The following is a 25,131-nucleotide window of genomic DNA, read 5'->3' on the forward strand; positions in this document are numbered from 1 at the left end:
GCTGTTGATTCAATAAGATGCGTTCAAAGTTCTGTGAATAAAATTCTCTGGGCAGAATTTTTCCGTTTTACTCCTCAGTAGAACGATTTAGGGGGGGAAGGAGCACCATTTAGTTTTAACAAACAAATTCTACGAAAGGAAACTTTCTTTTTTTGTAATTTGATTTGTAATTATATAAAGTTAAGAGTAAATGTCAATAAAAATAACAGATTATCGAAAAGTCGCGAACACGGTCAAAAGTCGATTTGGTTAATTTTTTGCCTGTGGGTAGCCTTTTCTAGTAAACAAACGGAAATGGGGTTTGATTATTGAAATATGCACTTAAACGGGAATAATTTGTTTTAACATTTCCGGGGGTAAATAACTCAAATTTCACCAAGCGCGATCCTGAAATTATGCACTTTTCGGGCACTTGTCATGCTAACAAAAATGTAACGGAAGGACTTTTTTAGTTACAGAAATATTGAGTTGGACTTGCATTATCGAAACAAAATGATAGTTTTTGTCCCATGATTTTCTTGGAGGAGCTACGTCCCTATTAAGAGAAGACATCTTCGGCCTTTTGAAATTAAGGCAAAGGTGGCCTAGAGTAGCTTGGCAAAAATACATGTGGTAGTGTCTCAAAGTTTACAATAACACCATCAAGAAGCCTTGAAAGATAGTTCTTTACGATTTGGGTTTTATTTCTTGGGACCTTAGACTATCAAAAGATGACCACCAGCCGAATTTCGATTAAATTACTATGACGCCATAATGAGATGCTTAATAAAAAAATTAAACGCGTTGGACACAAATAACTGTTTTGGTTAGTTATATCTTCACTGGCCGTTAAAATGACTAGAAACATAATAAAATGTCTATAATTACACTTGATTTTCATATATGGAGACAGGAGAAACAATTTTCGACTTTTGCTACCCTGAGAATCACGCCACAATTCTGCATAATTCTATACACAATAGGTTAAACAGTTGAATTGCACTCAAAAGGTTAAAATTGCCACAAAGCCGTTAGTTTACGTTTACTTCTCATCCGGTGAACATGGACTCGAGCATTTGCATCCCTTCTGCGCCTTCTGCACTCGCTAGTTTTGAATACACTGAAAATCGTCTAACACAAAGATAAGGAGGTTACACAAGCAGTGGTGAGCTCGAATGACTGAAATCCGATATGTAGGACTCTGCTGTCACGCAACGCCTTCTCGTAAATAATACACGCACCGCTTTTATAATCAGCGGATCAGTTATTCGTGAAACGTTCAGTGCTCAGTTACTTGGAAGAGCAGGTACACTCCTGGACTAATTGTGTGAGTCGCGCGATGAATGGCTTTTTCCTCTTCTGAGGTGAAATGTCAGAAATATCCAGCCTAAGATCGATGCACATGTCTCTTAGCCTATCCACTCTTAAAGTTGTGAGTGTACGTTTTTGAACAAGTTCGCAGATGTTAAGACCACAATATACAATCGGATGCTGAATAGCCACATTTCTTATCACATTTGCGCACGTTGCAGATAGATGACTCTCAGCTTCGGCGGAAATTTCGCCCTCGTCGACGCTCTCCATGTCCACTTCTGATACTTCACTAGCTTTTGCTTCGTTACCGGCGGCTGTAACTTCTAATCGCTTCTTTGCTGAAAGACGGCTGAAGAAGCCACTAATCTGCTGCGACGTCATCAGGTTGAAATCGGCGTCCCCCCGCTTGGTCTCTTGCTAGGCTTATGGTTTTCGAAACATCCTGTGGATCGCTTTTCCGTCCACTATACTCCCCTTTTCGAAATTGGTCAGTTAAGAATTCGGTCTGTTTCTTCGTAAAACGCACCTTTTTCTTAATTGTCTTCAGGGCCCAACCCATTGGAAGAGGCGGCAAGCCGTCACTCTTTGATTGTGCAGCAACTTGAACGTTTGTTATTCGACTGGGTCTCTCCGTCGGCTTGGTAGAATATTCTCTTTTAGCTTTATCGTAGAGAGTTTCCTGTTCGAGCAGCATTTGGTGTTTTCCAGTATTTAGGTGTGTCTGGAGGTTTGCAAAGCGACTGTATGCTTTTACACATCCTTCTTCTGGACACGGGAAAAGCATGTCATCTGGCTTATATTTCCCAATACAGCCTCGATCTCGGTTTTCGCTTTCAGTTGAGAAATCTGCTTTGACAGAGCTTTTCTTAATATGTCAGTGTCTCACAATCTTAAACGTCGGTGCGCCACTTGGATTCTGCGATGGAGAGTCTAGGATTTCCAATTTTTCGGGCTGCTTCATGACTCCTTCGAACTTGGCCCATCGCACTACTTTACCAGGGCCCACACTGAATGCTCTCCACACTCGTAGGGCACTTTCATCGTACTCAAAATTGTTGAATAAGCTTATGCCATCCCATTTTATATTAAAGGTGCTTGACGGTTTGGCAGCAACATAACTTGCTTCCACCCCTGTGGTTCCTTGGCCAGATTCAATGGCTGTTTTGAACTGTAGAGCGTTGATGACATCATTGCCTTCGTTTACGTACCTTCAAACGTCTCCCTTGATTGTTGCCACTTTGCGATCACATACCCCCTTTCCATCTCGAGGGTCCGAAAAGTCGTTTCTTACAACAGCCACTTCCACAGCATCACCGGCCAGCTTAGCTGAGATAATTGAATTTCCGCTGTGATAACAGCCAGCGTTATCTTGTTTGTAATAAGCTATTTCCAGCTCTGGAATTTCGTTTTTCAGGGTAGTGAGGCAGTCAAGCATTATCGAAGCCACAGTCACAATGTCTTCGGCGCAGCTTTGAAATACGCGAACAAGTGTTTGCGATTCAAAGTGCTCAGAATCCTCTGATCGTCTTATGGCAACGCTAATGTGCTATGGTAATCCTCGCTTCGCAAACCAATCTGACTGTGCCTCTCGATATTTTCGGGGCATATATTTCATTGCCCAGTCCTAGACTAACAGCACCGATCGGCTGTCGAGTTTGGCTAAAACTGAATGCTTCGCCTTAGCTTGGTGGACTGAACGTAGCTGATGGGCTTTCCAGCTAATGATATAATCCCTTGCCTGTTTGATGGTATGCTGCATGTCAGCTTGATCTTCTGCTGACGAGAGCGCACTTGAACACTCATCTTCTATGGTACACAATACTTCCTGTAACTCATAACACTTTTCACATGACTCATTGTGGAGATGGTCGCAGGAGCCCCGAAATTCAGCACTGCTTGGGTCACTTTGCGCGTAAATATAACGCTCTGGTATCATTTTTCTGATACATTGGGTGTTTTATGATCTCACCAGCCGACAATTTCAGAAGTTTTTCCCCGAAAGGAACATCTTGAATAACGTGTGGACTCGTTATGAAAGAAACAAAATGTTCTAATTTTACAGGTTCAATTCGCATTCTCCTTTTCTCCTGGTGTGAAGAGGAGCAGCTCTTCCATGTATCGGCCTGTGGCGTCGGGCAATGTTGTAGCGATAGCTATTAACGGTTGGAATAAACTCCCTCATCTCCCTAAGGGATAACTTGTCTGCCATCAAAGAGAGTATTTGCCGTCTGGTGCTCCAATGTTGCGCTTTCAAGTAGCTTTCAACAAATGCATTAAGAAGCTCCGTCTTTTCACTTCTGCCTTCGACCACAACCTGACTCTCGCTGCATACAGCGTGACTATCACAAAGCTTCCTCCACAGTTCTTGCGACTTTTCAGGTGACTGGACATCCAGCATTGCAGAAATACATTGTTGAGCTTTCCGTAGGTGTATGCGTTTAGTACGCTCGTGCCCTGTATTCTATTGCACTGATAACGTGTGACGTACTGGACTGACGTCTCGAAGCTGTAAGAAGCGATTTAGCTGCACCTGGGACTCGTTGTCTACACTGGAGCTTTCATCACTCTCTTCGGAATCTTCTTGCGGAACAAATAGGCTCTACCGTCTGGATGTGGAACCTTCTGGCAATGCTTCATCACCAACAGTGACAGCACAAGTGGCAGGAATATCAGAGTCACTCCCTTGTTCATCAACCTGACGAAAAATTGAACACATTGCTTTGGATGGCTTCAAAATGAGATAAACCGTATGCACGGGCAGGGTGTCGTGTATGAAAGCGCAAGTCGCATGCAAGGCGGAAGTTAATAGTCGATAATTATTCTTTACCTTATAATATTATTGACTGATAACCTATCCTGATATCTTTATCCAGTTACCTCTCAGTATTATTTTCCATGTGAAGCATTTCGAAAAAAAAGTGGAGAAGCCATATAAGCTCCATATAAGAATTTAAAACCTAAATTATTTGAATATATCCTGGAGTGTGATTTGCTATCAGGGCAGGGCACGCCTATCCAATTCTTGTGCCATGTATGGTTTTGCCAAGTCGTTGACGGGCGGCAATGACGGCGTTTGAGCATGCGCATGCAAGTTAGCCTGGATACGACCTCTTCCCACCTGGGTTGAATCCCTGGGCATGAAAAGGGCGGAGAAGGGAGAATTCAGAGTATGCGTTAAGGTTTTCCACTTTTATTAATTATATTGGATGGAAATTCTTCATGTACACTTTGAAGAAACTCACCAAGGTTAGACCGCTTAGACCTGCTATGGTGTTTTCCACACCTCCTGTGGCACCCAAGCTCTGCGATTGTAACTGATTTTTTGTTTTTGCTAAGAACTGTCGACATCGCATACAAATTTCTTTAATATTTTGAGAGAAAGAATTAATTTATACTTTTTTACCTTACACATCCTCCTTTAACAAATAGCTCTGTATGTGGTAAAAGAACAAAACTGGTCCAGGCAAAAGCCCCACAAATCCTAAATTGATGACGCATTCTGTAGTTAACCTTGTCATAAGTCAGTATTTTACGTTCCTTTCCCTTTTTCCCCACATTGTTAGAAGGAATTCTAATATCTGTGAATATTCCAATTCCAACGCTCCCCACGCCGTTAATAAGTTTTGACAGGAGCCCATCACTGGTTTTGAATAAGTTTTGAAGGAGATGAAAATGTTGAGTGAACGCCAGTGTTTTCCGACGTAAAAATATTTGCAAAAATCCTGAAAAGACATGAAAATAATTTTGCTGTTAAACTTGGCGTTGTTTACGCGACAGTGAAGTGATTTGAAGTTAGGATATGAAGTCTGTGATTCCCGCCAGGTACCCTGCGTGAAATGAGAAGCTATACGGATGTTTATCCTTATATACAATGAGAATAAACTAGAGGGACGTCAATTCTTACAAGATCATGACTCATTGTAATCGCTTACCTGATCCGACGGGTACGAGGTTTTTAGTAAGTTCAAGAATTTGTATTGAGTCCTGCAAGGTAATTCCCCTTTCAGCTGTGGGTACCTCTTTAGATTTCTTTTTGTGACCCGAAACATCCTGTGGCACAGAACATAATCTACTAGCTCTTCTCCAGCCGATTCCAAGGCTTGATCGATGTAATAGGTCATTCACGAGGATCCCGCTTCTTGCTAAGATAAGTTCAATCTCTGTCTTAACACCTGAAAATGTAAAAAACACTTGTGGCTTCTGATATCCTTGCTGCATGATGACAGAGACACAGTCTGAGTGGACTGATGCCTTGCGCGTTCCTCTGCACCACAAACGCCACCAACAATATCAAGTAAAGAACAAGACATTCTTTTTCTGCTGGAGTTAAAGCAACCGTTGTCTTAACGATTCGACGATCATCGACGATTCTTACGCTTTTGTTCTTTGTTTACTTTTGTTAACTGATCACATTTGTTTTCCGTGGGAAAATTGTATCGTTATTTTCGTTCCATAGGGTTTTCACTGTACGGTTTGTATTTGTGAAATTTTGCAAAGTCTTTTTCTGTCTTGTATCGTTTTCGTTCCTGATGACAATATATTTGTTTAGATTTTATATGTGAGGCAGAATGAATTGTTTGTTGATCTCGTTACGTGACAGATTATCATATGTCACGCAGAGTGACAGGAACCTGTGAAAAATTAATTGAAATCCGGCAAATCCCTAGCGTTACCGTCCTGCCGTTTTGTAGGGGACCCTTTTTGAGTGGGACGTAAAAAAAACCAAAATTAGGATCAAAGTAGACTAAACGTAACTGGGTTGCGACACGCTGTAGAAAATGACAACAACAAGTAACTTTATTTTACTCATCCCGGTGTCACAGCGGATTTGGACCCCCCCGGTCCAAATCCGCTAACGGATATGGACCCCCCTTCGCAGATTTGGACCCCCCTACCAAACGTTCCTTTTAAGCATCCTCTGTATCATATTTGGTAACTTATTCTATTTGCAAGCTTTTTTGTCGATGTTCTTTTCAACCACAACACAACATTTCCTCAATAAAGGTAAAAAAAAAAGCCATTTCGTTCCAATTCTACCGCATTCATTATAGCGAGTCGAACAGTATACACCAGAATTAGATGTGAACAAACTGCTGCATTAGAACTATTAAAATTGTCACAATAAATCTTTGCTTCTTCTGATGCGAATCAACATTGGTACGAAACGTCATAACAATAGTGGAGACTATTGCGTCCAGTCACAAAAATAATTCAGTCTGATTTTCTAAAATAATAACATTAAACAGCTTTTGAACAAGAACGAAGAAACTACTCGTATTACAAGTCGTTCGTAAAGCCTATGATAGGTAAAAATGTTTCTATTCTGAACTATTGGAACTCTCAGCTTATTTTCAGATGCAAATCAACGTTAATGTCAACGTCCTAACAAAAGTGGAGACTATTACATCGAACTCAATTTTATCTTCTAATTTTAGCGATTATTAACTGTTGAGGGATCCGAAATAACACTTTAACAATTACGAAGACGTCTAGAGTCTGGAAATCTGCAGACAATGCAGAGCCACTCGTCCTCCGAGGCAGTCTTAAATCCCTCGCACTGTACTATGTCGTCCCAACACTCGAGCATTGAACAATGACAAAATAAATTAGTGTCACAAGTTTGTTTCTTATTGAATCTAACGGTGTTCGACTATCGCGGAAAAGGTTCAAAAACGACCTCTTTCCAGACATTAAACTAAATTATTGTCCATTTTCCCTTGGTCAAAAGAAACATCCGACGGGATGCCAGTTCGTATGCATTAACGATACGCATGTTTTGAATTGAAAACATACTTTAGTACGCTCTGGAACGTAAAGTATCATCCATTTTTACTAGAACGTTAAGGATGATGTTTTCACTCAGTTTTGTTGGGGGGTCCAGATCCGCGGAGGGGGGTCCAAATCCGCTAGCGGATTTGGACTGGGGAGGTCCATGTCCGCTAGCGGATTTGGACCGGGGGGTCCATATCCGCTGGGACACTGGCTCAGTGGCTTCAATGAGTTAGCCGGTTGGCCCCATTTACACCAAATTGCAAAGGACAGTATTTCGAAAAAATATATTCCATGCTGAATAACAAGGGCCTATAAAATATTTCTAAGGTAAGGAACTATTGATGTCAAAGCAAACATAAAAAGCTTAGTGCAGCTGCGACTCAAACAATGCTTTGCTTGTGTCATTGCAATGTTGATTTTGTTCATTTCAATATGGAATATACACGAAAGCGTACTGAAAACGATTCTGGTGTGAGCTTTTCGTCCTTTTTTATTGAAAGGTAATCGGCCAAAGAGAGGTTATTTTTTCTCATTGTTACGGTGAAAGTTTTCCTTTTCAGCGTAAGATGTTTTCCCTGATAAATATCAGGATGTAATTTGATTAGCTCTCGGCTAACCTGTTTAACTTTTTTAACAGAAAGACAAAAATCATAGATGCTTTTTAAATTGATATTTTCTTCAATTGTGAGGATTCATTTTTATTATTTGTTGAAGAAATGACAGAGTTGGCTAAAGCTCGAAGCAGTTTACTAGCCGTAGTAAATTGAATTAGTCAATTAAATGCAAAGAGGGAAAATTTAATTAGCGAAGTTGGAGTGAATTTATTTTGCCAGTTTTGTGTCATCGTGGACGTTAAGAGCTCTTTTAGCTCCTTAGTCGGCGGTTCTTGCTCTTATGACCCCAGAGATAGGAGCAGATCAACTGAGGTTATTCCATTTCTGAACTGCAAAAGAGACATCGCGGGTCATAAGTCTTCCTTGTCAATAACTGACGTAGAAACCGAAATCGAACTTATTTTGGGAAGAGTATCTACATCCCTTTCTTCGGAGTTAGACCTTTCGGAATTAACGATTTGTCTCCGGCACCGCTCATCCCTTGGTATTGGGTGGCGTCGAGGATCGAATCTGTGCCGAGTTCCTCCGCCAATCTCGAAGCACGGCGGACAAGCCCAAAAAAACGCAAAGGTAGAAAGAGGACTTGGCAAAAGTGCTTGTTATTTGATATGGAAGAAACTGGGAATTTTCATTCCTGTAGGTTCAGGTATGTATACATCATTTTTCATCTTTTTCAATCAAACAGACCAGCTCTAAAATGGCGGTCCAATCTGACACTTCAATTAAATCACTTTGTAAGCACTTTTCTTTTTCTTTTATTTTGACTTTTTCAATAATTAAGTAGCTGTGACGGTCGCAAATTCAATAGCCTTTGTTTATTTACGTGTTTCTTTTCCTTTCATTATTCTAACATTTTATGTTAGTGATTGTAGCAGCAAAAAGGTAAATTTAGAAGCCTTCACCGAACTCCTAAAATTACAGCTTTTTAAAGCAGATTCCCTGATGGCCCATAGATAGTTACAGGAGACTCAGCCCCTAAAGGGTACCTTTATCAGGCTTCAGGTATATCAAAGGGTAGGGAATTGAAGAGTTGAAGTATATGAAAGGGCAGGAAAATCTACCATTTAAGTTTTTTAAAACAGGTTCCCTTACTTGTGTAAATTAAGACCGTAGTTGTTCAGAATAGTGATTATATCGTATCAGCAAAAACCTGCATTTTCCATCGATTCACTCAACAAGTATTTGTCGCAACCTCCGGGTTAATCTTGACATGCAGAAAATAGGGGAGCTGCCCACAAAGCTTCCGGAGACCAAGAACCTTTCTTACGAGGAAACTGAGACTATTGAGACTTCTGTAAGTTCTGAACTGGCACTCAATGGAAATAGTGTTATTAACAGTAGCACCAAACAAGGCCCGCGGGGCAAAAAAGATAAAAAAAAAATGGATAGGGACCCTATCATCACAAAGTCTGCATGAGCGGGCCCCGTTTCCTTGCTGCCCTTCCTTAAAATGTAACCAATAGGGATAGAGAGCACAAATTAACCGATTTCGTAGACCTCAGACTGTGTGCTGGTATCCAAGAAAACAATGCCATATGCTTATTTTGTGCCTTCTACGTCAGGTTTTCCTGAGTTCCGCAGATAACGAAGAGGTTTAATACCCCGTGCATTTTATGTCGCCCTTGCGTCTGCACACAGTTTAAGTTTATTCAGCGGATTTTCTATTTTTATTCTGACCAAAATCTGAGAACTTGAAGCAGTGGCAACAAGTTAAAGACCAAGTAGTCCGCGATGGTAAGCTGAGGCCAAATTGTTCTTTTAAGAATAAAGGGTTCATTAAAAAAAAAAAAACTGCATTTTTGCTTCCACTTGCCCCCACCTACACACACGCATCCCTCCACCTTATACCGCCAGGGATACGAGTTCATGTGATTTACTCAAGGTTAAGGATACGGTGAATAACGCCCAGAAAAACGTTTCGGGTTTCCAATATACCACTCCGGGTTCCTCTACCACTCGCTTTAAAGTTCGTACTTATTTGTCATAATGAAAGGTATTTTATGTAATAAATTAGGCACTTTTTATCATAAATGAAGGCAGCAAAAAAGGTTTTGTTTTTAGTCCATAATAAAGGCAACAAAGGTTAGGAGGGATTATTGATCTTTGTCTAAGTGTTGGTTAACTTTGATAATTATGTATCCAATTAATTTTTTTTTAATACATTTTACGTTATAATTATTTTGCGTCCTTGTCTAAGGCGTGATGTGTAACCTTCGAATTGCTGCAAGTACTCCTTGTTCGGTGGTAGCACATGACTTACTAGAGCAAGAAACGTCATTATATTTGAGATAGATAGATAGATAGATAGTTTATTATCAAATAAAATACATTGCAGTCATAGGCTGAATTGCGTGCTTTTCACAATCATTGATTATATAAGACTATATAAAATTACTAATATAACTATTATAGCTAATAAACAGCAGTGGAATAGCTAAGAATTTAGGTAAGCACACGCGCACATAGCCGGGATAAATGAAAATTTAAAACGGTCAGTGCGAAAGCGCGGCATGTTAAAAACGCGCCAGTGTCTAGTATTCTAAGCTGAAAAATGCCTATCTGGCAGCAAATTACATAATTTGTGAGATGGATTTTAGACAGACAAAAACAGATCCGTACATAATTTCATGCGTCTGTCATAGAGCGAAGCTAAACCGTGCCTGTCTAACGAGTCATGGTATGACAGTTCTGGTGAATGATGGATAATGCGCGTCTTTGGACCCTTCAATGTCATCACTAAGATACGCAGGTAACGCATGATGGAATATTTGTGCGCAGTATTCCAGAACAGGACGTATAGTTGTACAATAAAAATTAATTATGTCATCCGCTGGAACGCGGGCTCTCTTTAGGAGGACTAACCATCAACCCTCCTAGAAGAAACCGAGACAAGCGCTACAGGAATGAAGTCGGAAGAACCTATTGACCACCTTAACAGTTTCTTAAGAAGTCGAGACGTTAGTCCTATTAGGTACACCCTAAAGACACCTTGGAACGATGCCAGTGGAAGGACTAGACGACTGCATGAGCGCAAAGCCAAGCAAGCGGTTTCAGCTGTTCTTGGTGAAATAGCGCCTAATGATCCAGATCTTCTCTGGGAATCTATTATGTCCTCAAAACAAAATGAAACTGGAAATCACACTTGTTCTAGTGGTTTGGATAAAGAATTGATGTACACGCTAGCAAACTGCTACAAAAATGCAAACGAAAGGGATTCTCGCAGGCAGATATTGTCCATAATGGCGGATAAGGTTAGCTTGGCAACAATTCAACAGTGAATCCCAGGCCTGACAAGTTATCGGTTTAAGGTCGCCAGGCAGCATGCTGCATTCCATGGCAGTGGAAAACTGGTACCTACCAATGCACAAACGAAGTCATTCATACCTGAAGCAAAATTAGCGCATTTCCTAGACTTTATCATAAGCTCCCATGTAATTCAAGATCTTCCATTCGGAGCCAAGACAATAATATTGTCAACTAACGAGGTCATCCAAGTTCCAAATGTGGTACGGAACATGATACCCGAACGAATCGTTTGCCAGTACCAAAAATATTCTGCCGAGCATGATTTCACACCCATGAGTCGCAGTACACTGCTAAGAATTCTGCACATTTGTTCCGCTTCGACTCGCAAGTCATTGCAAGGGTTAGATTACGTAAGCTGTTCTGGTGCGCAGGCATTTGAAGATCTTGTGAACGTTGTGCACTAGCTCGGGGAAAACGGAATGGGTCTTACATGGGCAAAAACACAAAAGGAAACTTTAAAGGAGGCAAAGCGGTACCTCAAGACTGATTTCAAGGTAAAATAAGAAAGTGAAAAAGGGAAATAATTTTGTTGCGTGCCTGGCGTAGGTGTATTATGAATGTTACTCGACTGCCTACTTCATGAGTGCTCTCTAATTGGTTGCTGCTCGCGTCTAGGTAGGTGAATAAGGGTGGATTCCCACTGTCGCGTAAATTTCACGTGCATACACACGTAGCTTTTAGGCGCGTAATTTAAATAGAGGCAATGTTTGAAAGGTCGCATGTAAACGTAAAAGTTGAGCAAGGTTTAGCTTTTACGTTTACTCGTGGCATTCCATACGTTCTTCTATTTTATTCACACCCTTAACCCTATTTAGACCGGGGAGGGTTTGAAGTCCCCCTTTGCTTAAAAGTTGAATAACTTCAAAACCGCTCAAGCTTTGAGCACCAAACCTAAAAATCGTCTGGGGACATTTTAAAGTCGTCGTGACTTGTACGTCAGCATTGACGTTACCATGGCAACCGAGTTTTGAGAGCCATATTTTCCAAAACTTGCTGTTTTACTCATCCAATTATACCCTTACACTGTTCTCATACGCCGTCAAGAAATGCAGTGTTAATATTGTGATTCCGTGACTGGTCGACTCCCCAATATCACGTTTAGTCACGAAACAATTCGTCACGCAGAGTCTCCGGTCGATAGAGTTTAGCGTTTCAAAATGGCTAAAATTCACCCAGTTTGGCTTTTCTATCTCACTCTTTAAGTAGAAACGCAACTTTGCAACTGTAAAACCTACAAGGATTAAGAAAAATGAGTATTTGGGGATCAAATATCCACTCTCGTGGATTTCGAAACTGGAAGTGTTTACTCAATTACCGCCGACCCACCATGAAAATTCCTTAACTTCGATACCGCCTTATAGAGATTTCATTCAATAACCCAAGCTAATTCCCAGGTATGTTTTAGATGTATGTCTAAATGTGCGATTTAACTAGAATGAAGTCAATTTGGAGTTATACCACATGTGCAATATTGCTGTCGAAAATCAATAACAAAACGGAGTTTTTGTTATCCATAAAACCTATTCCTCATTTTTGAATAATTTCTGCTCGGTGAGTGTCGCTTTTGCTCTAAAAGAATCTTCTAGTAAAAGAAGAACAGTGATTCTATTGAAATAAAGTGTCCAAATTTCTCCGTGCGACTTGTTTGCGAACGACAGGCAAGTTGATGTACGCAAATTTCACGTAAATGATTAGCCAATTTTGTGATTCCGACCACAAAAACCGATATTCTAATTTTTCTAAAAAATAAAAAGCTTTTGGCGGGTACAATCCACATCAGGTATCTTATCTACCTAAAAGCTATTTATGGAAAAAAAACGAAAGAAAGCGATTTTTCAACTCTTGCCACGAAATTAAGATTTTGGTCGATATTTCCTTACCATCGCTCTTAAAAACTTACTTAAGCCCACTACAGACTGTAACTTAGCTCTCTACGGAAACCAAAGACTCACCTTTGCCTCCAAATCTCCACAAAATACACAATTTTTGAAGGATATCACAGTACTGAGCTATCTTTTGTTAGAGCTTCCTTGATAGTCAGTCTTTTCCGAAAAACTAAATTACCACTCCTAGCTGATTGAGTCCTTATAAACATTCACGATGTATTTTAAAACATTCCGGAATTCGATGCTTACAACTCAACTATTGTGGCAGAAATATATCATAATTACATACCTAATAGAATGTTCTAGTTTTTCATACTATGTCATCAGAAAGTTTGAGTATGAATGTCATATTGACTAATAATTCTTGAAATTATTTACAGTCTCTATCCACAACACACCTAATATGACTTAAAAATCCTTGTAAATAATGATGCCAATGAAAGCATGACCTAACATAATAAACAACTGGCTCATAATCACGGACTGCCGTGACCCATAGTGGAAAGCTTTCAGACAGAATAACAATTACATGCACAGAATGGGTGGGTATTAAAAGCTGCTTTAGTTTCTAACGACCTGAGTAAACATCAAGAGTTCAAAGCGTTTTGTAATAAGCAAAATACGATGCTCAAAGTTGTGCTTAAAACTTACTTAGTGAAGCCCTTCGATTGGAATAGATATAGGTGATACTAAGATTATTTGAAAGCTCACTAATGCCCATAGTTGTTTAAAATTGAATTTGCCACGGGGGGGGGGGAGGGGGGGATGGGGGACTACGTCATCCAAAGGTAGTCTTGTGTTCAAACTATTCACTGTTTAACACTAATCGTAAAAAGTGGATCATGTGAAATTCTTAAAGTCCCTGTTATACATTAATGTAAATGTGCCAATAAATCGATTTGTGAATCCTTTCGCTGTGCAGAATAACTTGCTTATAGCATTTAGTCTGTGCCACAGTAGCGCAGATCACAAGCAGGTACCTTTAGTAGTTTGTAAATAAAGTAGGATCCGCAGTCTTTCACTTTAATGTTAATTGATTTCTTGCAGCAATCTCCACCTCTGGTAAAGCAGACCTCGGAGGAAACCTCACCATCTGCCAATGTGGGGTGACCACCTTTTAGCCAGCCTGAGAGGCGCGTACCACATCTATTATCCGGTACGCACTGGGTTGGCATTTTTGTTCCTGCATCTCCCACGAAACGATACCATTCCCCGGATATTAAGGAATCGTAGTCACATTTTTCTCCACCGTAGGGTGTGATGTAGGTGCTCTTTCTGTCAGCATCGCTCAGGTTTCTGTAATTATAGCACGGATCGGCTAAAAAGTTGAATTTCGGTTAATGCGATGTTTTACATATTTCGTTATAAGAAAGCCTAAGAAAAAAACGCTATTGTATAAACTGCGGTGGTTTAAAACGATTTCCTGCCCTGAGAAGAGCCGGGAAATTCTTGCGCAAAGTATTATGGTAATTTTTTACATGTGTTTAATATCACAATCAGCTGTGTCAGGTCAATCCAGGGTTGCATGTCGAAATTTTCTCGAATTATGGCTGCCAAAAAAATGTCACTCAAAATTTCCAAGAAAGGGAAGTAAAACAAAATACGAAAAGAAAAACCTAAAGTCAGGTCCTTGACCTGGGTAATGGTATTTCTCGTGGCTGAGAACGAAAATCGACAACTGAAAGACTTGCCACAGGCCGATTTCGGCCGTTAACATGAAAACATTTCTTTGGTTGGTAAGAAAACGTCAATAACTGAGAATTTTGTGAAAAGAAAGCTACGCCCATTGTCTGTTTTTGTAACGGTTCAACGCTTTTTTTCATCTTGAGCTTTATCGCCGACGCGCTATACGACTTTTTTTTGCGGATTGTGAAACCTATAATTTCATTTTTTAAAAATTTGACTTTTCTTTCCAGGAAAGGCCTATTGTGTTTACATGGTAAACAAAATAATAGATGATCACTTGCAGATATGGAACTTCTCTTCTCGTGTTTATCTTGATACCAAGAGATTATAACAGTTTATATTCTCTTGCTCGATACCTTACTCGTTCGCTGATAACAAGTTGAACATTCGAAGAGAAATTCTATATCAAAGCGCACCCAAGTATTATTTTCTATTTATTTAATGAGTACAAAATAGCCGAGTTTGTCATACAGTCTCAATACAAAATCCCTTAAAAGTTATCATATTCAACGAATTTCAATGCGTGACTGTGGCGCGATCGTTCAGTGATCGCTTTTCATAAAGCCCTGCAATCATCGACTGCTGACCACAAAGAAGGTTGTTGATGAATGTAAAGCCATCAAACTTTCGCAAAAATTTCCAAGGGCTAGAATTATCTGACTGTGAAAAAGTTTTCTGTGTCGTAGTAGAATTGTAGTGAAGTAAATGGTTTTTCTTCAAACTGAGCAGATATGCCTGGACAACTTTGTTGAGAGCCGATTACTGCTTAAGCAATGGAGAACCCTTTTTCTGTGTTTACATACTCTCACCCTTTTTCTGTGTTTACATCCTCTCACGAGAGGAGGTTGGGAGAATTTGAGAAAGTTATGCGAACCCGATACGCAGTCAAGGGTTTGCATAACTTTCAAGAAATTTCCTAGCCTCGAGTGTTTAAATGAGAAAATGTAAACACGGGAAAAAGTGCCCTTTATATTATAAGCAAAATTTTCCAATAACGTTACAGAGGAAGGTAAATGTTAAGAAAGATGTTTTTTCGTCTTGTCACGAGCGTGGGATAAAGAAAAATTCTGAGTCCCCATGAGGAATCGAACCTCAGACCTTCGGAATTGTGCTCCGATGCTCTACCACTGAGCCACAAGACTCTTCGGTGAGCGAGGTCTATTACGAAGTTCTTATAACACGCGTCCTGCATACTGCTAGGATCAGCAATGTCGATAGCGTAATGTTTTTGATAGAAATAGTAGAGATGGTTAGTTTTGAGCTCGGTGTAGAAGATTCCTCATGGGGACTCAGAATTTTTCTTTATCCTACGCTCGTGACAAGACGAAAAAACATCTTTCCTAATTCTTCATCGAGCTCAAAACTTAAATGGACCATGCAAAAAGGTACAATGCTCTTTAGCTCTTGAACGAGCGGGGTGACCTCTATTTTTCATTGCATAATTTTTGTGTACAAATTTTCCCCTTTAACTTAGAGAAATTAAGAAAATTGTCGAAGGCAAAAATAAGAAGACATAGCTAAAAGCGTGCACAAAGCCCGTTACTTGATGATGAAAATTATTACCTTGAAAACAACGACGTGAGGAACGTTTTGAGTGATAATAATTACTAATATATATAAATAATTTCCACAAATTACATATCAAATTTTCCACACGCTCGAGACTTTGTACCTTTTAAGTTTTTTCTTTTAATTTTTACTTCGAAAACCCTTGCTTCCAGCTACCGAAAAATGTACCTTGAAATGACGCGCGTGAAAAATTGCTAGTAGAGGCATAAGTGAGGTACGTTTTGCCCGTCATTTCTCTCAAACAAGCAAAGTGACCTGCCTTTCTCATTGCATTTTTCGAAACAGCCATCGGTAAGAAACATTTAAAGGCAGACTAAAAAAAATTGTTAGATGACTTTTTTTTTTTTTCTGAGGAATTACCTTATTAGGTCAGAGTGAGAAAATCGTAACTGCGGTCAACATCGATTTTAACTAGTCAGACTATTATGTTTAATTGCGACATCATCGATATAATTACATTTGCAGAACAGCTATGCATCATCAAGAAAAAATTATTTTCTCTCCTGGTGGACAAAAACAATGCTCATCAAGTCCACAAATATGATGTAAAAAATCAAATCTATCTTTCTTTATCCCCAATGTTTTGTCGAAGTACGTTTCCAAGCAAACTAAAGGTACTAAAAACTAACGTGATTTGTTACATGGCCAAACAAGAATAGCCATTCACTCAACATTATTTACAGGGAGTTCAGTCAGTACCATCTCTAAAAAAATATATAAGGCATGGATTAAAAGAGACAAACCTTTACAAGTCAGACCATCCCCAATGTATTTTGGATTACAGGCGCAACTGTACGAGCCCTGGGTATTACTGCAAGAGGCGTTCTTATCGCAGGTGTTTATCTGTGAACACTCATCAATGTCTGATGGGGATCAAGAGCACCACGTCACAACCCAGAGTTGGATTTTATGATGAAAAATGTTTTCGCGAATCAAGATATAATGAATACCAATCCAAAATACTGCAAATCTAATCTCAAAAGATGAGGGACAAAACAAGACAATCCACAATTTTTTTAATGAGGGATGAATTTTAGGATAAATGTTTGACTACTTCCGGTTTTATAATTTAAGCTAAAAAGACGTTTCAGATTACCTCCCGCTTTGAGTAACTGGGATTGTATGCATGGAAAGAGCAGCAATGGAGGTTGCCTTTCTTCAGTCATAAAGGACTTTTCTGGACATTGAAGGAAAGTTATCAAAATCACCTGAGCAAGTTTGTCCGTCACCAGTGTATCCAGTGTGGCATGTACATACACGTGATCCAATTGTGTTGGTACAGTTAGCATTCACATGACAAGAAAGATTTCTTGCACATTCGTCAATATCTGAGAAATGACAGGCTTCCAATCACGATTCTTGGAGTATGATACATGTATAAACCTCCTCATTTTGAGCATTGAGTGCATTTCGTCCTTTTGCTTTCAATTGGGATCATTTTATTTTTTTTGGTCAAAAATATTAAGGCAAGGGTAACTACTCTATCAAAACAAACAAACAGAGAAGGTACGTACAAATAAAACAAACAGTTAAAAATATAAACACAAACAAACAAATAAAGTTATAACGAGGCAATTACAAACTAAAGGCCTTTACCTGTGCAGTTCCGTCCATCTCCGTTAAATCCAAATAAACAGGTGCACACAAAAGATCCATTTGTGTTTTGACAAGTAGCGTTCAGGTGACAATTGTGAGTATTTTTTTGGCATTCATCAATATCTAAAAAAATGGGAAAGAAAAGAAAAATTATACAACGTTAGTGGTTACACGAGTGAGATATACATTCGTTTTTTAAACTTTTATGAGGTGAAAGAGCATTAAGTTATTTATCATTTTGACAAATTAATTATTAATTTAGACTAAACAAAAACTTCCACTGCAGCGGAATCTCTCTCTAGACACCGTTCGAAACTGTAGTCGGATATCAATCGTCAAAGATTAGCCTTGCTAGCCTTCCTTGGTAGACTATTTTTTCGCGGAATGTAAAACTTCTAATTTCATTCTCTAAAAAAATTTTTTTTTTTTTTAGTAAAGGCCTATTTTTGTCTTTTACATGAAAATATTTTTCTTTCGGTAAGGAAAAAGTCAACTGAGAATTTTGTGAAAAGAAAGTTACGCCCTTTTTTCTGTTTCTGTAATGGTTCAACGCATTTTTTCATCTTAACCCTTATCGCCGATGCGCTTTACGACTTTTTTCGCGGATTGTGAAACCTATCATATCATTCTTTAAAAAAGTAACCTTTCATTCTCAGTAAAGGCCTATTGTGTTTATATGATAATCAAAATAGTACATGGTTGCTTGCGGTCATGTAACTTCTCTTCTTTTGTTCAACTCGATACCAAGAGGTTATAACAGTTTATATTCTCATAAGATAGCGACTTGAACACTCGAGGAGGTGAACACGTGAGGACAAAATGACCGAGTTTCTTCGTGATAAATCGTCTAATTGTCTTGCAATGCAGCTGAACGGCGCAGCACTGTAGTCGAACGTGTCATGCAGGACTATTCTACATATTGTAGAGAAGAGATTAAACTCACCTGTGCAGTTTTGTCCATTTCCAGTATATCCAGCGTGACAATGACATACATGTGATCCAAGGGTGTTCATGCATGCAGCATTCACGTGACAAGAGTGATTTCCTTTACACTCGTCAATATCTGTAAAATCATAAACATAAGAGAAAAGTTGCGGGGCATAAGCTGAGAAGCCTCTGTCTTGTGGTTCTAGACGTGAGCACTTCACGGCACCTCTTGCCATATTTTTTCTCGGTTTCCCCAATTTCAAATCCGTTGTTTTGTCCTGTAAGCCTATCCATCAAGTCTCCTTTGCCAGTTTAGATTTTTTACCACTGAATGTTTATCGAATACAATTGTGTCATTATCACCATCGTCTTCAGGCCTACATTCATCTCTTTTTTATACAGGGTATTTTGGTAATACAAGTCTTGCAAAGATGATAGTGCTTTTCTTCCTAATGCAAATGGTTACAAAAGAAACGCATAAGTACCTTTGCAGTCGCCTCCATTTCCAGTATATCCGGGGTGACAAGTACAAGCGTACGATCCTTTGGTATTCGTGCATGTAGCATTCACGTGACAAGAGTGATTTCCTTTACACTCGTCAATATCTGAGAAACCATTGATAAATTTTGCACTTTATCATTTTTATGACTCATAGTCACATAATTCCTCTTATCATTGCAAAATATGTAACAAAATATGTAGATCGTGGTAACTCTGTGCATAAACATGCATGGATAACGCTGCTTAAAATTATGAGACGATTAACAAAAATTAGTTATATAAGGAAATATCAAAACTACCTGAACACGAGCGTCCATCGCCGATGTATCCCACTTTACATGTGCATTTGTAAGAACCATATGTGTTAGTACAGTTTGCATTCACGTCGCAGTCACTGATGTTAAATTTACATTCATCCATATCTAAAATGATGAAAGAGAGGCAGTGACTAAGTTAGAGCAACTCGAGAGAGGCATCCATGCTAGAACTGATCCAAACTAAATATTACGATAATGATATCAATAATAGTATAATTTATAATAATTTCATGATACTGATAACTCGCCACAAAATAAAATAACTAAAGCAACCTACCTTCGTTAACCATATCACAGTAAATCAGTTTTGCTTTTCCTTTTCTAGTTGGATCCATCCAGTACTTGCCGCTTATGGTGTTTTTACCTTCACTCGCCTTTATTTCGTGACAAGACAGCGCCGGTAATTCAGGGATAGAACCTAAGGGAGCTGAAGTAAAGATATGTTTGACATTCACTTCCTATTCTTAGCTCTTCCAGGTGAGAAGGAACCAGGCTGAGGATGGAGAAGATTTAAAGAAATAGAAATCACACAGATAGAAAGACATTTGATTTCTTACCTCTGCCGTTCAATCGTCGGATGTAAAACCACGCGGGTGCTGAAAGGAAATTCTCTGGTCTCGCCTCCTTGGTGCGGTTATTTAGTTCACATATTTGGTATTTTCGATTGTAGTTATAGCTTTGACACTTGATCTCTTGTCCACATTTGGCATCGCAAAGGTGAGGAGCCGCCGGTGACCACCTTTTGAAGACATGACTCTCGAGAGCCATTCCTTGTATGTTTACTTCTGTCCTACATTGATCATTAGCTGCGACAAACCCCATGGTAGAAGCGAAAAGGACGAATCTTAAATGGCAGAACAGCCACCACATACTTCTTTGCTTGAGCTGAACCTGAAAATATTGAGAACAGGATCATCGAAAGAATAAAGACGAGTTTTCCCTCAAAAAAACTTGTTTGATACCAGATGAAGCCATATAGCAATAACACTACACGTACATTAAAACCTTGCCTGTAAATTCGTTCAGGCACTTTCTAGTTCATGATGTGAGTAAACAATTTACACAAGGCTCGATAGGGTGTCAATCGTCAAGGAAGATCAGCACAACTCTTAACATTAAACTTTAATTTTGAAGGCTCCTTCGGTTTCTGTGGAATGATAACTTTGATCTGCTTAAGGCATTTTGAAATGTCCTCCTGATAGGCCTGATCAGTTTACGCCCCCATAGAAGAACGAATGTTCAAGCATTAAAAATCTTCATTTCGAAATATTGGTTCCAAATGTGAAGTGACAACGACTTAAACTCCACAAAAACTTCAGATGAAATAACATAGTCTCATTATGAGCGAGAAAAAATACAATCTTTAACAAGTTGGCTAATTAACATTTATAAGCTGCTGATTATCCTAATTCATTTATGAAATGAAAATCCCGAAGATTATTTAAACCCTTTATTCATCTACAAAGATTCAAATACAAGGCAACCAAACTATATGTGATGAATAATTCTTTCTAAGTTGTTCTTAACACATTCAACATTTTGGACGGGGTTCAAACTTTAGCGACCTTTTGGTAATTTTTTTAGATAAACAGAGCAACATATTATTTATCAGAACTTTTGTGGTGCATAGAAGTAATCATTTAAAGGTTCGGTTAGTAAACCTCGAGTATCGATAATCTACTTTCGTTGAAAAAGACCTCAAGATAATTTTCTTTTAAAATCGCACCATACCCTTATTTGGGAGTGAAGCCAACCTTTTTCCTTTGGTATGCAGAATTAAAGGAGTTGCAGCTTAAAAACCTTTTCGTAAAGAATATATATTTTCCAGGGAAAGTATTACTCAAATCATTCATCGGTGTTTTCAATATGATAAACTCTTACCTCTCAAGATGCAAAGCTCTTTGGTCCCTCACTGCTTTTGAGGTAAAAGTGCTTTCTTTTAAAACAATTTGGTAGCTATGGTTACGATAGAAACACCTGGTTTCAAGCCAAAACGGTGATTAACTTTAGATAAGAACTTCCTTGTTCCTTCTATTTGTTCCACCAAAGTTTACACGGCTCCATTTTGCGCGAAAGTCACAATGAGCATAATTCACAGACGTCAAGCACACGCAATTCAAATGAATCGCTCGAACCTCAAAGGCTTCAGAGCTACAATACAAATTCAAGTTGACAGTGAGGACAAACAGACCAAATAAAATGCGGTGTAAATTTGCATTGTTCCGCCAAATACTTAAAATTTGTTTGCTAAATATTTTTTAGCTTGACAGTTTTTAATGAGTCGTCGACAATGTAGTTCAAATAAATTATTATCGCTGCAAAAATGTTAATTTTTTTTCGTCATACACAGTTTCTTGAATTTTGCTTACTTTCTTTTAATATTACTCAAAGTTTATTGAATTGTCTTCTGTCTTGTCTCAACCAACGTTAAATCAACACGTAATAACGACTCGAAATTATTTCAAAAGTTCCTATTCTTGTAAAATCGTTCGCTCTTCTTCCCACAGCTTCGTCACCACAAGTTAGACAAAGAGCACAACTTTTTCCGTCCGCTTGGTAAAATCATCCCGACAATTTGTGCACAATGAAACATTTAGCCGGCATAAAAACATAGTTTAGGCGCATTTTTACCAGAATAAACAATACATTTTCCCCCTTTTATTTAACATATTAAATGTTTTGTTCAAGATGACAGACAAGGCATATATCCGATGCTGTTTATGTCTTTCTATGAGACACCAAATGACTGAATTGCCTAATTCTTCGGTGGAAGTTGCTCGAATTTTCAAGGTACACTTAAAAATTGTTTAAGTTCTCAATAGGTGTGATATGCCACTGAAAAATAGCTCAATAATTTCGAACTTCAATTCAATTAAAGAAATAAAACGTTGGAAAAACTGTGTGATCCACATTTCTAATCCTCAAGTCTCTATTGTTTAAATTTGCAATTGTATTAGTCTCGATGCACGAATGGTTTAATTTCTGAAATTGAAAACTGTCAAACAATCTTTAGAACTTATGCACGGACGACCTTTTTTCAACATTCGTTACATTTTTGTTTTGTATCTGAAGCCAAGAATTTTACATGAATTCAAGAAAATGTTCCAGTAGAGAATTGTGAAATTGTTTCGAAGACAGCTTTCAGGACATGGGGTTTGCCTCACCTAAGAGGCGTGCATTTTGCAAGGAGCTCATTCAGCGTCGCTCTAAAGGCCCTGTTTATTATTTGAGTTGTCATCAGATAGTTGTCTTTTAACTGTCGACTGGTCTTATTCACGTTTTTCAACGACACAGAGAATACTTTATCTAGGCAGGCGATAAATTAAATCGTGCTATTTTTGGAAATATGTATCGACCAAACTGTTCGAATAAAGCTCATGTAGACCTATTTTCCACCGATTACGATTCATCTTTCGTTAAATGTGTTTCATTGGCGCCTTGAAACGAAGTAAGTACGTGCATATGTAGAATATGGAATTAACAATCAAGGAAATGCAGATGCTAGAAATACAGAATATTGTGGTGAAACTTGCAAGATTTCCTTTGCGAAGCATCGTGTATGTTATAATCTCAATCCTGAAACTTGCATCTTACACTTATCAAAGTATAAATTATGATTTGCCTGGTTTTTAATCAAGCATTTATGAAATAATTAGTTCGGGAAGTTAAACGCTGACTGCGATAGCAATACTGCTTCCGTTGAAGGAAAAAGACTCATTGATAACAGCTCAAGGCTACTCGAAAATGGCATTACATTCGTCGATTTATAATCGATAACAGAATCCTTGGAATATTTTAGCCATCACGGCAACATTACGGCATTGAGGTTCTTAAAATCATGTACGAACATAGAGCAGCGGGCTCATAGAACACCAAGGCGGTAAGACATCCAATAAATTTTATTCGTACCTTGAATTATGCATTGCCTCTATTTCATTTTCTACGGTCTTCTTAAGGACAGGAATTTGTGAGGAAACGGTTGCTAGATCCGTTTTTTCCTTATAACTCTACTTTTGGTGTGCTATCTTGTAAAATTAGGAAAAAAAAAATTATAGGTTCCGTGTAACTTAACCAGCCTACCAAGAAGTTACTACTGCCTTCATTTGCGGATTTTTGCCTATCTGAGATAAAGAAGGTTAACAAATAAATACTTGGGACAAGGCAAATTTGAGTGATGTTTTTAATTGCTTTTGTTGATGTCGCTGTCACCACTGTTATATTTTAAATTCCTAACGTTTTGTATAATAGGGCCCTAGATAAATATCTCCAGCCCTCCCCCACAAAAAACTGTAAAGTAAAACAAAAAGGAAAAAAAACAAGAACAAAACTTGGCAGCATCGAGCATCACTCAGGTTCTTAGAGAGCATTTTCGTGTGTTTTGTTTCTCTCCTCTTATTATTTTAGGGAAGATGGAACAAAAGCCGTTAATAAGCTATCCGCAAATTTTTTTTCAAATTCCTTCTCTACTTCATGATCGATGTCATGAAAAAAAAATCGTTTTTCTCAAAAAACCTTTTTTCGCCTTTTTTATTTTACAAGTGCTTGAAAATTCGGATTTTTCCTACTCGAGTTTACACGATTTCCTTCGGTTATTTAGACTGATTATCATAGAAAGAGGAAATTTATGCTAATTTTCATTGAGACAAGCCATCTTTGTCTGGCATCACGCAGCAGATTCATATACCGGTTCAAGATGTTTCTATCGATGAATTTAGTATACATTGGGAAATTCGACTTTTTCCAGGAAAGAGTAAATTAAAATAAAAAAAGTCAAACACTATATTTTTCAAACCAAAAATATCGAAATTATCAACAATTTAACGGTCGACAGATGCCACCTGTTTTTGAGGTGAGTAACTTTAAACTTATCCTTAAACATGTTTGAGCTAATAACTTTCTCTGAGACTTGCACAACAAGCGATTATAACTTTTGAGAGAAAGGCTATGTTTATGGACAAATATATAACAAGAAAAATGTAACTATTCTTTACCATATGTCAGCATTGTTCTTATGTAAAAACAATTTTTCTGAGACGATTAAGAGCGGTTAAAATGTGCTTCCATACCATGCAAAAATATCAAATTCCCGCCTAATAAAACACAAGGAAATTGAACATAACATACAGTGCCATGCTTAAATGTTGTTGAGAGAGGAGAGATGGGAATGTAACCATTTTGAATAAAGTAATTCGTATTTGCCGAAGTTTTTGGTCGTTTTGCATCCAAAATCCAATTTTCTGAATAAGAAACGATAAAAAATTTTCGTTAAATACCTTTTAATTTTTCAAAAATGAGTTCCAATCATGGGTGGATGTCGAATGTCGATTTTTGACTTAGTCTTTGCTAATTGTTGTATCATTACCTCTTTTTGTATCAGCAAAAGAGAATAAAGGAGATATATTAATAAGCTTGTACTCATAAGTGAATCCAAGGATAAAAAATGATTCTCTCTCTGCGACTCACCTTTTCCAAAAGTCAAGTTAGTGAATAATGCAGTCCATGTTATGAACATGAAAAATTAACAAATTCCATGCCTTCTTCAAGGTAACGGTTTTATGTTTCTACCCCGCGCGTATGACACAAGTTTTAAGTTGATCGCCAGCTCCCAGAAGTGGATTAAGCTTCCAAAATCGACCTGTTTTTATGAACAAAACCGTATTATGA

The 25,131-nt window shown here is 38.4% G+C and overlaps 1 protein-coding gene and 2 pseudogenes across 6 annotated transcripts in view; 1 reads left to right on the plus strand and 2 right to left on the minus strand.

Moving 5' to 3' along the window:
• Positions 1–1,269: 1,269 nt before the first annotated feature.
• On the minus strand, positions 1,270–3,229 carry LOC136280740 (uncharacterized; annotated as a pseudogene).
• Positions 3,230–10,545: 7,316 nt separating this feature from the next.
• LOC136280741 (uncharacterized) lies at positions 10,546–11,488 on the plus strand (annotated as a pseudogene).
• Positions 11,489–12,716: 1,228 nt separating this feature from the next.
• The window catches only part of LOC131797547 (uromodulin-like), a 14,759-nt gene continuing 2,344 nt past the window's right edge, over positions 12,717–25,131 (minus strand). Inside the window, exons 2-11 of one of the 6 annotated variants that reach the window (XM_066166635.1) lie at positions 24,931–25,102; positions 20,025–20,358; positions 19,745–19,894; positions 19,450–19,572; positions 19,135–19,254; positions 18,666–18,785; positions 17,723–17,845; positions 17,335–17,454; positions 16,870–16,989; positions 12,717–14,189 (exon numbers count right to left, since the gene is read on the minus strand). In XM_066166635.1, the coding sequence (XP_066022732.1) occupies positions 13,813–14,189; positions 16,870–16,989; positions 17,335–17,454; positions 17,723–17,845; positions 18,666–18,785; positions 19,135–19,254; positions 19,450–19,572; positions 19,745–19,894; positions 20,025–20,337 (1,566 nt within the window). In that variant the 5' untranslated portion in view covers positions 20,338–20,358; positions 24,931–25,102 and the 3' untranslated portion in view covers positions 12,717–13,812. Of the gene's footprint in view, positions 14,190–16,869; positions 16,990–17,334; positions 17,455–17,722; positions 17,846–18,665; positions 18,786–19,134; positions 19,255–19,449; positions 19,573–19,744; positions 19,895–20,024; positions 20,359–20,464; positions 20,561–21,348; positions 21,431–24,930; positions 25,103–25,131 lie in introns of those variants that run through there. The other 5 variants (XM_066166636.1, XM_066166637.1, XM_066166638.1 and 2 more) reach the window with 5 other exon arrangements.

The sequence above is a fragment of the Pocillopora verrucosa genome, chromosome 5 (assembly GCF_036669915.1).
Source record: "Pocillopora verrucosa isolate sample1 chromosome 5, ASM3666991v2, whole genome shotgun sequence".
NCBI classification, from domain to species: Eukaryota; Metazoa; Cnidaria; class Anthozoa; order Scleractinia; family Pocilloporidae; genus Pocillopora; species Pocillopora verrucosa.